The following is a 16,309-nucleotide window of genomic DNA, read 5'->3' as shown; positions in this document are numbered from 1 at the left end:
CTTAACCTTTGCTTCCAGCGGTGCTAACAAGATCTTCATAGCAAGCAAACTACTAAAAATAAAAAAATAATTGACCACAGTATGGTATACACACACCATCCAATTTAATAGGAGCACCATTTAAAAAAAATAATACCGTGGCATGGTGTTGGTGCCAGGTGGATTAAGTGGTTTAAGTATTTCAGATCACCGGGGAATTTTATATACACGTGACTCTGCAGTTTACAGAATGCCACCGAGTGATAAGAAACGAAAATAATCAGATGGTCACTCCAACCGCACAAAGCGCTGACGTAGATAAGCTACAACAGCCAAAGATTCAATTATATAATTTTGTGTATAGAGCTTTTAATAACGGACACTTTCATGAAGCAGCTTTACAGACACAGATACAAAATGTATATGTATATATATATATATATATATATATATATATATATATATATATATATATATATATATATATATATATATATATATATATATATATATACACACACACATATACATATACATATATATATATATATATATATATATATATATATATATATATATATATATACACACACACACACACACACACACACACACACACACACACACACACACACACCATGTGACCATGCCAGTGGCATCCATGTCAAGAAAAAAGACAATCGCATTGTGTTCCACTTCTATCAGCCCCAATTAGAAACAATAAATAGATAAAAGTTTGAATTGTCTTTGAATTTCCTGTTAAGTTTATGCCACTGACAGTTTTCGGGCATGACCGTTACATGATAGTGTAAATTTACCATTGGGATGAATAAAGTCTCTGTCTCTCTCTCTCTCTCTGACAGCCTTAGATTCTGAAATACTCAAACAAGCCATAGAGATCACACTTTCAGTCTATTTTGGTTTTTGATGTGAACTGAAGCTCTTGTATTGTATCTGCATGCTTTGAAGCGTTGTGCTGCTGCCACACGATTCTCGGATCGGATAAACGCAGGTGTTCTGATTCAAAGTGGAAGGTGGGTGTATACTTATTGTACTAAAAATTTTTTAAACTACCGCATTTGCATTCTGACTGCGGAAAACTAAACAGAAAAGCATCATTTTAATGGTTAAATGCTACAGCTAAAATGTAGATTTGAGCACCTCTGGTTTTCGGTGGAAAATGTAGCAGGTCAAAGTTAATCAAAGAGCTGATTTAAAAATAAAAATAAAAAATATATATAGATACGAAGTAAGAAAACGTTTCATCCCTGACACATCTCTGCACACATGTGACACTGGCCGTGATCGCTTTTACATCACTCACAAGTGTTTGGCCTAGTCACCTGAGGGGCATGTGCGTTGTGTGTTGGTGTGTAAGGAAGTTGGCCCCTCTGAGCCTACAGCCACTTCCTGAGTATGTCCAGATTGTTCTCAATCCAGAACATGTTCAGCTGAATGTTCTCTATGGCCTCCTGAACGATCCTCATCTGAGATCCTCTCTCCTTTAAAGAGCTGAAAAAACTCTGAACCTGAGCAGAGACGCAAATCGGGATGTTTTAGTTCAGTGTCCAGACTTTCATGAACAATTCTTGCAGAAAAGAAAAAACCCAACCTCCTCAAGATGACTCTTTGTAGAGAACTGGCTGGTCACAGACATGATGATGCTTTGCAAAGAGAAACTGCCAATTGGAAATCTAAAAAAAAATAAATAAAAAAAAGAGAGAGAGAGAGAGAGAGAGAATGAGAAATGTTTTTTAAATTGTATGATTATATTCAAGGAGTCAACTAAAAAAACTCATGTGACCCATGTTCTCAAAAACACCACACATAATTCGCTTACTTTTGTGTGAGCTGATCCCAGTTTTCCTTCACAAAGTCCCAAGCATACAGATAACCTGCAAAATGTCTGCTGACTCTATTAATCACAAGAGGAAGTTCGGGGGTCTGAATCAGACTTCCATCAAGACCTGCTTTTAGGACCCTGTAAGTAACAGTATGGGTAAGTAATAAAAAAAAAAAAAAAAAACCTTACTACGTTGTTAATGGATATGTTTGGTGCACAAAAAAAGCTTACCATGCGATTTTCCGCACATCCCGAGTGCTGGACAAGGCCTCTAGTGCTTTGCGTTTCTCAGCGTCATAGACGGAATGCACATAAGAGTTGAAAATTACGTTCCAACCTTCCTCGGTTTGGGCTGCCACAGACAGAACTGCTTTCAGCAGGTCTCCAGGAACCCTGAAGAAGAAAGTGTTAAGGCATCTCTCACATGCTGTATATCACGGTGTTGTTGACATGTGGCCATGTCTGCAGAATCACAGCAATCTGACAAACATCTTAAAACCTGTCTGTTAACCCGTCTGAAATTTAAGCACAAGAGTTTATTAACGGTTGTTTCACAAACATTTACAGTCTATTTGAATAGATCCAAATAACTGACTGAGAGCGGTCATGTGAGGTGATCTCGGTCTGCTTTCAAGTCACTTGCAAGGTAGCGTGGATTAATTGCAGTAAAAAAAGAAAAGTTTTAAGCTTAAACCAACCCAAATGCAGGGAGCCAATCAGACATTCCGCATGTTGTTTTTTTTTGTATTTGCACAATATAGGGCAGAAATATATCTAAATATTTGTACCACTGACCAAAAAAGATTAAAAATGAACGACAAATTGTTTCAAGTTCTAGCTGATGTGTTTACAGTCAGCTCTGTGTTCTCTTAAATCCACAACCACTGTTTTTGTCCAGTGTGAAACCAAACCAACCGACTTGCAAACTACACAATTATACCAATATTACTGTGAATGGAACTGAGCATGATGTGTGATATAACTATCCTCAGAATGATTTAGCTGTTACTTCAGCAACAATTGAGTACTGAACAGCAAGTAATGTAATTATATTATAGTTACATTTAATAATTCGAGTGTGTTTTTTTTCCCTTCTCTTTTATTTATTTATTTTTTTTCTCTATACACGAGTATTTTTTTTTCTTCAAGTGACATTCAAAAGAAAATGAAAATATAATAACTGACTTGGACTAAGAGTGAATCTGGTGCAGTGTTATTTTGAATTAAATATAAGAGAGATCTCTAGGTGTTTGGTTGGCACACACCCACCAATCAGGAACTACAATTATTAAAAACTAAAACTTAGAAATATTTCAAATGATTCAAATTAAAGAAGTCACAAATTTTATAAACAAGCTAATTGGAAATCATGCTCACCAAAAACTGCCAGCTACTGGAATTTAATAGCACTTATTAATGAAATTTGAATAATTGGTCAAACCTACGTCTTGTTCATGGATTTCCATTGATCAAAAAGTTTTTTGGCATTCTCGAGGCAGGACTGTCTGTTGAGGGAGCAGGCTGTCTGCATCAGGATCGACCTTAGACTCTGTCTAGACACAGATGGCTCTTCTTCCCAAGACTGGTTGTCCATTATTTTGCCAAAATGATCAAAAATGTAGTTCTAGAAAAAGGTAGAAAGAAGAGAAATCCCAGGTGAATTTATATCTGTGCACCAGACTTGAGCTTTTATCATTTCCATTATTTCAAATGAATCAAAACTTGGTGTAATGTGTAATGGGAGAAAACTAACCTCCAACCTGGACACTAGATTAAACTCGGATCTTTTCTCGAGTAGTCTGTAGATGTAGCTTAACTGTGTCAGGGCTTCAGTCAGTGGCTCAGTTTCCGTTTCATTCTTTAAATACTCCAAAAGATTTAACACTTGTTTGAAGGACACTTTTCCTAACCTTGTACAAACATACAACATGAAACCATTTGTCAAAAGACGCCTTTGTGGAACTTTTTCTTGCAGCCTTATTATAGTCTTAACAGCAACGTGTGTATTCATCTGTATGACTGTATCTTCAGAATTGCCTGAATCTTTAACTAACACACTACCTTGATATCGCAAAGACATTATTAATGAGAGACGCTCGGTCCTCTGGTGAAAGAACAGACACGTTTTCCTTCAAACTCTCGATCAGTGATTTCCAGCCTTCTTCTCCATAGTCCACTATGTAGAAACCTTCACTCCTGTAGTTAAACTTCAGCCACTTCACGCTGCTTGGAAGGTCGAAGGTGGCTAGAAAATGAAAAATAAATATTAACTACAAAAAAAAAGGTTCACGTCAAACTGTTAATGCAGTGACATGAGTTGCGATTCAGTTATGCATCCCATAATGCAGTGACCGTACTGGAAAGCTTTCTATGGTTGCTATAGTAAAGTCAGGAAAAGATTTACCCGTTTGGTCCTTAAAAAAAAACACTTGCTTGCAGAAGACAGAGAGGCTGCAGGTGTCGTTGATGTAAGTCAGCGGTATTTGCCACAATTCGCTGTGAAGAGAACAGAGTGACATCTGAGTCCGCTGATTTTCATTGGCTCTTATTAGATTAGAACGTATTAGATACAACTCCATTACATCCAGTTCGAACCCGTCCAGGCATGGGCGAACAAGTGTAAAATATGTGTATGGTTATGTATGTGATGTGCAGAACCATTTCTATTGGACTACATACTGCAAAGATGGAAGAAGAACATTGTAATGTGCATAAGAACAGTGCATACACCACAGTGACGTTTCTCTTAGACATTATATGTCCAGAAAAGGTCAAAGAGGAAGTGTTTCTCTTATCTAATGCTAGTTAGAAAAGGGCTAGTTTCAGGTGTTGTGTATAAGTTTTATTAAAGGATTAAAGGGTTAGAGGATTAAAGCATTGTTTTGTGTGCTAATTTAAAATGATTTTCCATAGAAACAAACTCATGCAGTCAGACCAATTTGTTGTAGACGGTCAGTTTTCATGAAACATGGGGGAAACTAATATTTACACAATGCGATTGCAAAAAACCTTATAAACCTCATAAATCCTGGGGGTTGCACTGGTCATGCGCCTGTTCAGAGATGTGAGCTGCTCAGTTCGTTGTCTGAAGACTTTTAGACATTTTTAAGACCATTAAGAATGAAATTGAAGACCTACAGTACAGACCAAAAGTTTGGACACACCTTCTCATTCAAAGAGTTTTCTTTATTTTCATGACTATGCAAATTGTAGAGTCACACTGAAGGCATCAAAACTATTAATTAACACATGTGGAGTTATATACATAACAAAAAAGTGTGAAACAACTGAAAAATGTCATATTGTAGGTTCTTCAAAGTAGCCACCTTTTGCTTTGATTACTGCTTTGCACACTCTTGGCATTCTCTTGATGAGCTTCAAGAGGTAGTCACCTGAAATGGTTTTCACTTCACAGGTGTGCCCTGTCTGGTTTAATAAGTGTGATTTCTTGCCTTATAAATGGGGTTGGGACCATCAGTTGTGTTGTGCAGAAGTCAGGTGGATACACAGCCGATAGTCCTACTGAATAGACTGTTAGAATTTGTATTATGGCAAGAAAAAAGCAGCTAAGTACAGAAAAACGAGTGGCCATCATTACTTTAAGAAATGAAGGTCAGTCAGTCTGAAAAATTGGGAAAACTTTAAAAGTGTCCCCAAGTGCAGTCACAAAAACCATCAAGCGCTACAAAGAAACTGGCTCACATGCGGACCGCCCAAGGAAAGGAAGACCAAGAGTCACCTCTGCTGCGGAGGATAAGTTCATCCGAGGCACCAGCCTTAGAAATCGATGGTTAACAGCAGCTCAGATTAGAGACCAGGTCAATGGCACAAAGAGTTCTAGCAGCAGACACATCTCTACAACAACTGTTAAGAGGAGACTGTGTGAATCAGGCCTTCATGGTAGAATATCTGCTAGGAAACAACTGCTAAAGAAAGGCAACAAGCAGAAGAGACTTGTTTGGGCTAAAGAACACAAGGAATGGACATTAGACCAGTGGAAATCTGTGCTTTGGTCTGATGAGTCCAAATTTGAGATCTTTGGTTCCAACCACCGTGTCTTTGTGCGATGCAGAAAAGGTGAACGGATGGACTCTACATGCCTGGTTCCCACCGTGAAGCATGGAGGAGGAGGTGTTATGGTGTGGGGGTGCTTTGCTGGTGACACTGTTGGGGATTTATTCAAAATTGAAGGCATACTGAACCAGCATGGCTACCACAGCATCTTGCAGCGAGGCATGCTATTCCATCCGGTTTGCGTTTAGTTGGACCATCATTTATTTTTCAACAGGACAATGACCCCAAACACACCTCCAGGCTGTGTAAGGGCTATTTGACCAAGAAGGAGAGTGATGGGGTGCTGCGCCAGATGACCTGGCCTCCACAGTCACCGGACCTGAACCCAATCGAGATGGTTTAGGGGTGAGCTGGACCGCAGAGTAAAGGCAAAAGGGCCAACAAGTGCTAAGCATCTCTGGGAACTCCTTCAAGACTGTTGGAAGACCATTTCAGGTGACTACCTCTTGAAGCTCATCAAGAGAATGCCAAGAGTGTGCAAAGCAGTAATCTTCAACTACTTTGGAGAACCTACAATACACTTTTTTGTTATGTATATAATTCCACATGTGTTAATTCATAGTTTTGATGCCTATAGTGTGAATCTACAATTTTCATAGTCATGAAAATAAAGAAAACTCTTTGAATGAGAAGGTGTGTCCAAACTTTTGGTCTGTACTGTATATCATTCTAAAGTGCTACATGAGCATTTCAGTGAGTATTAAAATTAGCATTACATGGTTTAATATTATTGACGACCTACAGCAGCAAATTTAAGATATCGATTTTTGCATTTTAGGCCTTTTTATTTTTATTTTTAAGACTCCGCAGAAACCCTGTATTGCCTATATTAAAAAGATCATGTGTCCAAAAACTAAATCCTGACATGAACAGACAGCTAGAACTAAATATTTAAGGTTGCTGCGCTACTGAAACCTGCAACGAATAAACCATATGCAAAAAATGGTTAAAAAAAAAAAATACCTGTGGTCTGTGATGTTGCCTGCATTGAAGAGGAAACGCTCTTGTGTTATTTGCACTTGTTTGCCTGTTATGTTCACTGTGACCAGCGGAAAACCTTTTTGTACAGTCCAGGTGTTCATCATCTTTGCCACATCGATCGATTTCGAGAACTGAAACAGCAGTGACATTGTGGTGAACAAGGGGTTATTTAAATTCAACATCTCTCCATGCATGAAGAAGGTTGTACCTGTGAAAAGCTGTTCCACAGATCTTCCTTGTTCGTATTGCTGCCATTATACTTTTTCAGATACTCAATCACTCCTTTCTTGAACATCTCCTCGCCAATTGTTGCATTCAGCATGAGTAAAAGAGAGGCACCCTGCGTGAGACCATTCAAGGAGCAAAGTTATTGTCTAGTTGGTGGACTGAAGGACACGAAGAGAAATGTGTTCAGAATATGTAACCTTCTCATAGGACACGGAGTCGAACATTTCTTCTACTTCCGCTGGAGCAGTGACATTAGAAGAAACAGGATGGGACGAATTCATTGCGTCTTTGGAGAGGGCTCTAAAACGCACATCCAGGAAGTCGTTCTCCTGAGAAGATGAATAAGAAGATAAAAAAATAAAAAAAGCAATTTCTGAAGAAAATGCACACATAATGTTATGTTCAATAAACAAATAACACAACTATTTATTCTCACGATTCTTGCAGCAATTATGAATTTGGATTACGAACACTTACAATGTCGAGCTCAGGAAAGACTTTCTCGACAGACAAGTACTGCATGTACGTCGCAAATCCTTCATTCAGCCAGAGATCATTCCACCAGTGCATAGTGACCATGTTTCCAAACCACTTAAACAGGGGAAAAAAATGTAAGTAACCAGTCAATTTAATAGAGCAGCATGCGTATAATGGGAAATTTGCTGTATAAATCTGCAGCTAAAAATCTGCAGAGATTTATGAGTTTAATCAAGTTAATGCGGGGTTCATACACATTTTTTAATTCAAAATCCAATACTTATCCAGACTCAAATATGCAGATTTCCCTAAAGATTCTTAAGACCATATTTAACATATTTAACATCTAAAACAATTATTTTAAATTCAAACTATTACGTGTTCCGTTACAATCTCTGATGTATATCAGTCAAAATCTTTGATGTTGCACGGTCGGGGGCGCTGTACTGTTTTGACCTTCCGCCCACACGGAGGCGCCGTTTTCAGTCAATGAAAATGCAACATTTGGAAGACACTCTCCGAAGTGGATAAATTAGAAAATGCCATTTTTCGTAATGTGAACTGTGAAAAAGGAGGCTTTCGAAAACTATGACGCATTTTTAGTTGTTGCCACGACATTTCAAAAAGTCGGAAAGTAAACAAGCGGCAGACGGAAATGACTCGGGTCGAAACACCTTAAGTTTTTGCTCATGCGCAGTACAGAGACGCGGGCGTTTCCGGATGTTTCGGTGTGGATGAGCACCTTTGGGAAACTATTGTAAACAAGTGTGGACGCGGTTCATTTTTAGACGGAAACGCCGTTTTGAAATGTATCGTTAGTGTCGTTCTAACTTTTGTTTTATGAACAATATTTTTAGAAAACCAAATAGGTCAAATAGTAGGAAACACAAATATTTTTGGGTTCTTTTTTCCATACTAATACAGACCTGGAAATCACCCAGATCAAATTCCATTCTTTTCCAAGATGCGTAAGAACCCTGTCAATGTCTCAACACCTTGCTAAGTCCAATGCCATAAACAACTGATGCTGTTCAGAGACCAAATCGGGACCTATTCAACATAGCACAGTCTAATGCAAAATAGTTCAAGCAATAATTAAATATTGCACTAATCAGTGTGAAAACGTTTCAGGTTAGGCTTTGTAGTATCTGTTTTTCACATACTAGCGATATGCACTTACCAGTGTCACCAGCAAACTGAATTTCTCCTCATAATCGCTCTAAGCTCATTTAATGACAGGTTTTAGATGACAAAATAAGATAAAACCATCATTAATAATGTTATTCATTTTGTGCTGATCAAACTTTGAATAACAACTGATTAGAAACTAAAAGTTGCAATTATCCTCTGTTCATTAACATTTACAGCTTAGTGGTGCTGGGACACTATTGTTCACTATTGTGGACTCCGGGTTATGTTTTAATGTAATGTTTTTTTTGTTGTTGTGAAAACTTTGCATACCTGATGTGCGAGTTCATGGGCAATGACGGAGGACACTAACTGCTTATCCATTGAGGAGGAATGATTACCCACGAGCAGGGTCGTCTCACGAAATGTGATGAGACCCCAGTTCTCCATTGCTCCAGCCAGGAAGTCTGGAATGCCCACCAAGTCTGTTAAAAGCAAGAGTGGCACAAGTAATGAAATCTGCCCAAAATAAATCTGACGAACACAAATTAAGTTACTGGTAAACAACACGGAAAGTCACCATACACAGAACTTCAATGATTTCCATGTAAAGTGAAGCGTGTCTCACCTAATTTGCTCAACGGATATTTGATTTCAAAGAAACCATTGTAGAACTCCAGAAGCTTGCTAGCTGCTTTTAGAGCATAAAGAACTTGGTCTTCTTTATCTGGGACTGCATATACGGAGACCTTTGGAAAATGTGATGATGAGCACACATATTAGACCTAATCAGTTTATAAATTAGCAAACAGGATGCAAACACACAAGAAGTCAGCTCACTATTAGCTGTGTGAATTCTTTGTGGGTGCGTGTTTTTAATACGCAAGAAATGTGGCGCAAACATGAACGGACGTACCTGAGTGTTTGAGACGTTTGCACTCACACTACTGAAGTTGGCCACGATGAATGCAACAAGATAAGTGCTCATATTGATGGTTCTTTCAAACTCATCCTCAAAAAGCCCATTTGACAATGAAGTGGTTTTGGCCTTAAAATGAGAAGGGGAAAAAAAAAATCGTGATCATAATAAATCTGTAAACATAATCCTGCAGGTCCCCACAAGGATAGCTGGCAGTTCAGAGGTCCATAAAAACATCAATAAATTAAAATCTAGGTATTAATCAAGCACCAAAATGAGCCTTTTAAAGACTTCATGTATTTTCCTGTACACTATAACATATACAGTGGTACCTTGACCTACGAGTTTAATTCGTTCCGTGGACGAGCTTGTATCTCAATTTGCTCGCACATCAAATCAGTTTACTATATTGAAAATACTTAAAATGGCATTAATCCGTTCCAACCCTCAAAATAACACCCCGTTTTTATGTTTCATGTTGTTAAATTGGAAAATACATTTCTAAATAACAAATCTTGTATAAAAACATAATAGAAAGAGTATGTAAAGATATAATAAGGTTTTATTCAGTGTATTTACCTTGGAGATGAGACGACTGGAGATAACGAAGACGCTGGCGGAGAGGCGTTAAGCGGCGGAGGAGGGAAATCTCGATTTTTTGCTACTCTCTCTATCACTCCTGTACACTACGTATCCCTTAACTTTAAATTTGTTACTTTTTCTTCTTTGCTTATCTTAATTTTCGTCACAGTCTTCGCTTTCTGGCTTCGTTTCACCATCTAGCAGCGGCGTCTCGATCTTGTACCTCAATTTTCTGCTCGCGTAACAAAGCAAAAAATAAATAAATAAAAATAAATCGACCGAGTGACGGCTCGTACCTCGGAACACTCTTACATTAATGCACTCGTAGGTCAAGGTACCACTGTACTCTATTATTTAAAATCAAATCAACTGGTTTCGCGTTTCTGCCTTACCAAAATACGTTCCAAAAGAAAAACTGAATGTAAAAAAAAAAAAAAACACGATAAACAAACGCCACATTTTACTTCATTTTATAATTAATAATTATATTTTATTGTTTATATTATTATATTATTATTTCTAATTAAATATATATCATATTATTAATAAATTCAATTATTTCAACATAAAACTCCATAAAAACAATTCCCTGTAAGTTTTTTGGTCTATTGTGCTATCCAAAAGAGAATTCCGCAATAAACCGGGGCACGAGATTCAAACTGCGATAAAGCGGGGTCCCACACCCACCCACCCACACACACACACACACACACCCACACACCCACACACACACACACACACACACACACACACACACACACACACACACACACACACACACACACACACACACACCCACCCACCCACCCACCCACCTATCAGGCAATCAGGCATATATAATGTTATGACTGGTGAGTGAATAACACTGTTAACTTCATCATGGCACCTGATAGTGGGTGGAATATTAGGTAGCAAGTAAACATTTTGTCCCAAAATTGAGGTTTGAACTGTAAAAATGGACAAGCGTAACAGAGATTGAAAGGGCCAAACTGTGATGGCTAGACGACTGGGTCAGAAGAAGTTAATGGATCAGGACTGTTTTGAGAGCAAAAGGCTTCCTTGATGTTACTTAGATTAGGATTAGAATTAGGTGTTGACAGAGCCTTAATTAACTGCATTAATAATTACACCAGAAGAATGAATACTTCAGATTGTGTGTACTAGAGAGAAACATGGAGTCAATGCTCCGAGTTAATATTTATACCAATACAAATACCGCAATAGCATCTCTTTTGAGCATGTGTCACAAAAAAAGACAAATGAACTGAGGTTATTACCAAAGGCATGTTAGAAAGGCTGATGTATTCCGCTTCTCTCTTGATCTTAATTAGAAATCTGGCCTTAAAGGCTGGTTCATCAAAACAAGGAAAAGCCTTGCGGGCAGCCAGGGGCTCAAACTGAGTAGCAGCCAAAACTCTGACAAAAGAACAAGTGAAATAATTTAATAAAAAACATGATAAATTAACAACATCTTCTACTACTAAAAACAATGTTGATATTAATAATAACTTTATTTATAATCATCTAGAATACCTTCTTTTTCCACTTGTGTCAGTGTAAGAGCTGTTATAGAAGCCATCATAGTTGCTGGAGAGGTTTGCTGAATAGTTGATATTGAGTACATACTGTCCCTTTTTAAGTTCCTCTGACAATGTGACTGCAATCTGCTGCCAGGGCTTGTACTCCAAGATCTCTACCTCTTTGCCTTGAAAAGTGGCCTTCTGTATCTCTAAATCAGAGCTGTGCAAAATAACCTTATTGGTCTCTTGCTGGACCACCAGGGTGATGGCTACACTCCCAGTGAAAGTCATGGTGTTCAGGTCAGGATGGACCGAGATCTCGTAGTTGACTGGACGCACACTGTTTGGAAGCCTTAAGCTCGTCCATGGGAACAGTACCCCATTTTTGGAGATTGGATAGATAACTTCCCAGGGGGAGCTGGTTTTGTGGCAGCCCTCTTTAGAAAAAGTGCACTTGGGCAAAAAGTAAATGACCATGACCATTGAAGCAATGCAAACCAGGAACAAGACTCCTATCACCATGGTCTTTGCAGATGGCTTCGGACATGAACCGGATGGTTGCTGGCGGCCGTAGGAGGAGGCGGCACTGCGCTGGCTGGAACTACGGTTCATAAAGGACATCCCCAGGAGTCTAGCTGAAGACTCGTAGTCCTCCTCATCATCTTCTAACTCGTTCTCGCCAAGACCGCGTACCAGCAGCCTGGAGCTGCGCGGCTCATATGGGACTTCATCTGAGTCGATGGGGTAAGAGGTCGATTCCTTCGCCAGATCTACCACATCAGGTTCCTCTTCAAACATGCTGTTTTCTATCATGTTCCGGGGAAGTGGAGCTCGATCTGAAAATAGAAAAATCAAACATGCCCATAGTACAGTGCTTTGTAAAAATATTTACCCCCAAGGTGTTTTTCTTTTTTTTTATACTTTTCTGCATTACAACTTTACACTACAGCTTTACACTGCATGCCTACCACTTGAAGGTGCTAAATATGTTTTATTGTAACAAATAAAATCTTAAGGGTGTATAAATATACTATTCCTCCCACTAGTATGCTTCTCCAGCTCCTTTAATATAAATGGGTTGTATTGTTGTACAGTAATCATGTTATGCCACAAATTCCTATTCGGTTTCAGGTCTGGTCTTTGATCAAGTCATTTTAAAACATTTAAATCTTTCTTTAAAAACAAAAATAATCCAGTGTAGGTTTAGCAGCATGTTTAGGGTCATTGTACTGCTGGATGGTGAACCTCCATCCCAGTCTTAAAACCCCCCTCCCTTCTTTAATCCAGTTTTCCATTCCATTCAGCACAATGCTGCTACCACCATGCTTCACTGTTTACTCAGGGTGATGGGAATTGTTGGGTTGCAGTACACATAGCATTTACCATGATGGCCAAAAATATTTTATGACCAATATGACCAATATGTAATCGGGTCAATACTGGACTACCGAAAAGTTTCAGGACAAACAATACTGTTATTAATACTTGCTTTGTTTTACCTCTGTATACTTTGGCGTTCGAGACGAATTAGAAGCTGATGCTTCTCATTTTCAGTACCTGAATGATGCCATCATGTGGCTGATGTTTGCTTACTGCACATGTGCAATGTGTGTCTGTGTGCAGACAATCAATCATGGCGGCAATGGTGAAACGTTCAAAAGAATACAATATGAGTGAACAAAAAAGGCAACACTGGTAATATGATGAAATATCTACAAACAAAAACACGCCATCTACTTCACGCAATGAGCTGTATTTACTACTCATCTCCCAGCTCCAACTGCATCTCTCCGGCCTCAGCCACACGAGAAGGAAACATTCATTATACAGTTCGTACAGTTAGTTAGTACTAGTAGTCTTTAGGGACACCACATCGGTTTTAAAATGTAAATCTAAATATGAATAACCCCACAGGAAACACTAGGCTCATGGTCTCAGACACCCAGGAGCAGCCCATTCACCAAAGCGATGAGGTGGAAGATGATCCCTGAAAACACGGCAGCGTGTCATAGGGCAGTCACTAAATTAATAGTGAAAGATTAATTGTCCTTCACTTCAGTGAATTTAAGCTGTTTCAGGTGTAGTAGGCCTATGTGCTAGAGATGCCAGGATTTTTACATTCTGTTGTGCTGCTCTGCACATGCTGTTAAATTAATGTTGTGCGCTCTCTCTCTCTCTCTCTCTCTCTCTCTCTCTCTCTCTCTCTCTCTCTCTCTCTCTCACACATACATATATACATATATACATATATATATATATATATATATATATATATATATATATATATATATATATATGCTTCATGTGTCTTTTTCTGTTTGCTTAGAGAAGGAGTCACCAACATGGAACACATGGTAGACCGCAAGGACCACATGAGTAGCCCGTGGGCCTTTTCCCAAAAAAAAAAAAAAAAAAAGATGTTTCCTACTTTGTTAAATCATTGATGATAATTATTATGAGAAATCATTAACATGATCAGTGTCTTCACATAGACGAATATCATTAATTATTAATAATAACATATAATAAAAGATAAATTGAGCAAATTTATTTCGGATTAAACTGAAAACTGTGTGTATTAAACTGGTAGCCCTTCACATTAATCGGTACCCAAGAAGTAGCTCTCAGTTTCAAAAAGGTTGGTGACCCCTGGCTTAGAGGCTTTTGTAAACTGCAGTACTAAAGTTCAGCAGTAATAAAACATAACTTGAAATGTTCCACATCATGTCTTTTGGCATCAAATTACAGAGTAATTGTAAACAAAGTAAACAAAACCCAATCCTAGTCTGAGTATTCTTTTCATATTTCACATGGATTTAATGGAGGCCTGATTTTTTTTAATAACCCCACCCTGACCTATATCTCCCCACAACATGATCTCTGGAGTGCTTGTGTAGTGGTGTTGCAGACTCAGGGGCTGTTCACTGCAGGTATATTTACCTTGACATCATTTGACAAATCATGACATTTTCATAGCACATTGCCAAACCTCAATTAACTAACTGAATCTTAAAATGAATTAAATGGACCAAATTGTATTAATCGGTTAAATGGCAAAGGATGTGACTACATATACAGTATATTTAAAACTGAAGCAATGTATTAGGCCCATTGCATAAAATCCAAACAAAAACCTATTTTAGTTTCAGGTTGTAATGCAGCAAAACTGAACAAAAAAAAAAAAAAAAAAAACCCACCACTGTATGTGTAAAAACAATGTTTGTTATACTCAGTATTAGGTTATTTCCTGTTGACATTGTATTACCATAGCTAAGCAGGAGTACCAAAGCCTGTGCTTTCGCATTCAAGTGCAATTCGAGCAGCACATTAACCACATCAATAAACAGTCAGATGTGGGAAACAATTTCTGTAAACAGGCACATGCCTTTATGTGCTTATATATTTATATGTCGATCTTTTTTTTATTCTGCCATAACAACATTAAATTTGGTGCAAACTTATCTAGTGGACCGAATGCAAAGTTTGAACATTGTAGATTTACCGACACCCTTACAACGTGACCTTCTTTCATTTTCTTCTCTGAGGAAGTTGAGAAAAACATCTTGTGTTGCACAGAAACAGCAGACTGTACAGAACAACTTTCAGTTCTTCTATTTACCCAGTACCAATTAAATCACAAAGATCGGTTTATTATTCGAAACACAGTACCATTACACAGCCTAGAGATGGTCAGAAACATTCATCTCTCTTTCCCCTGCTTATCAGGCCTATAAAAACCAAATAAACCATAACTAATTTAAACAGCACAATGAGATCAGCTTCTCTCAAAGCAGCCACAGGTGTGACTGTGCGCCATGTTTTATACTTTACAAACATATCCATCTGAACCATAAACTTGCACTGTATTATAGAAAATATCACCTGAAATATGATATTTATCATGTTTTACAGTTCTGTGCAAAGTCAATATTTAATTTGAAAAGGTGATTACAGTTTGCTTGACCGCACTATATTGACTTTACACAAGTCAAGAAATTGTTAAAACGTTATTCATTAGACACCTCAGACTCTTGAGCACGTCAGTGAGTAGCAAACTATTATTTTTTACCTTTCTAGTAAAAAGAACCGCTAAACATGGACTGTTGTACTGCTGCGGATAATCTCTAAATCTGGGGTATATTTTACAGACAGAAAACGCCTGCATTATGTTTTTTACATAAACAAACAAACAACTAAATGATTACATGTTTCATAAAAGAGAAACCAAAATAGATAGCTTTCATGTTTTACTGGGGCATAAGTGACATTTTAAAGTAAATTTTAAGTAAATTTTACTGTTTACTGTCATACGCATCCTTGTATATACACTTTTTTCCCCCCACATATATCTTTATTCTTTTTTCTTTGTTTATTTTTCTCCTCATTCTATTCGCTCATGCCGGACCGTCGTAAAAAGCATTTCACTGCATGTCGTACTCTGTATGTATGTGCATGTGACAAATAAATTTTGATTTAATTTGATTTGACATGTTGTGGGTGAACTATAGTCCAGGTTAATAATCCTTGATCTTGAGCCTGTCAGGTAACACCAGTTATAGATTTTCCTAAGTATGTAAA

The 16,309-nt window shown here is 37.9% G+C and overlaps 1 protein-coding gene across 1 annotated transcript in view; it reads right to left on the bottom strand.

Moving 5' to 3' along the window:
- Window positions 1–1,014: 1,014 nt before the first annotated feature.
- LOC310718642 (leucyl-cystinyl aminopeptidase-like) overlaps window positions 1,015–16,309 on the bottom strand; it is a 28,403-nt gene continuing 13,108 nt past the window's right edge. Inside the window, 17 exon segments of the mRNA XM_083527553.1 lie at window positions 1,015–1,508; window positions 1,592–1,673; window positions 1,820–1,960; window positions 2,054–2,215; window positions 3,268–3,446; window positions 3,576–3,732; window positions 3,884–4,067; window positions 4,227–4,318; window positions 6,860–7,008; window positions 7,086–7,217; window positions 7,303–7,434; window positions 7,583–7,696; window positions 9,044–9,195; window positions 9,339–9,459; window positions 9,627–9,758; window positions 11,489–11,627; window positions 11,745–12,567. Coding sequence (XP_083383679.1) covers window positions 1,377–1,508; window positions 1,592–1,673; window positions 1,820–1,960; window positions 2,054–2,215; window positions 3,268–3,446; window positions 3,576–3,732; window positions 3,884–4,067; window positions 4,227–4,318; window positions 6,860–7,008; window positions 7,086–7,217; window positions 7,303–7,434; window positions 7,583–7,696; window positions 9,044–9,195; window positions 9,339–9,459; window positions 9,627–9,758; window positions 11,489–11,627; window positions 11,745–12,567 — 3,023 coding nt within the window. The 3' untranslated portion in view covers window positions 1,015–1,376.

This window comes from Silurus aristotelis (genome assembly GCF_946808225.1).
Source record: "Silurus aristotelis genome assembly, chromosome: 23".
NCBI classification, from domain to species: Eukaryota; Metazoa; Chordata; class Actinopteri; order Siluriformes; family Siluridae; genus Silurus; species Silurus aristotelis.
The sequence above is the reverse complement of the archived record's forward strand: the minus strand, read 5'-3'. Positions and strand labels throughout refer to the sequence as shown.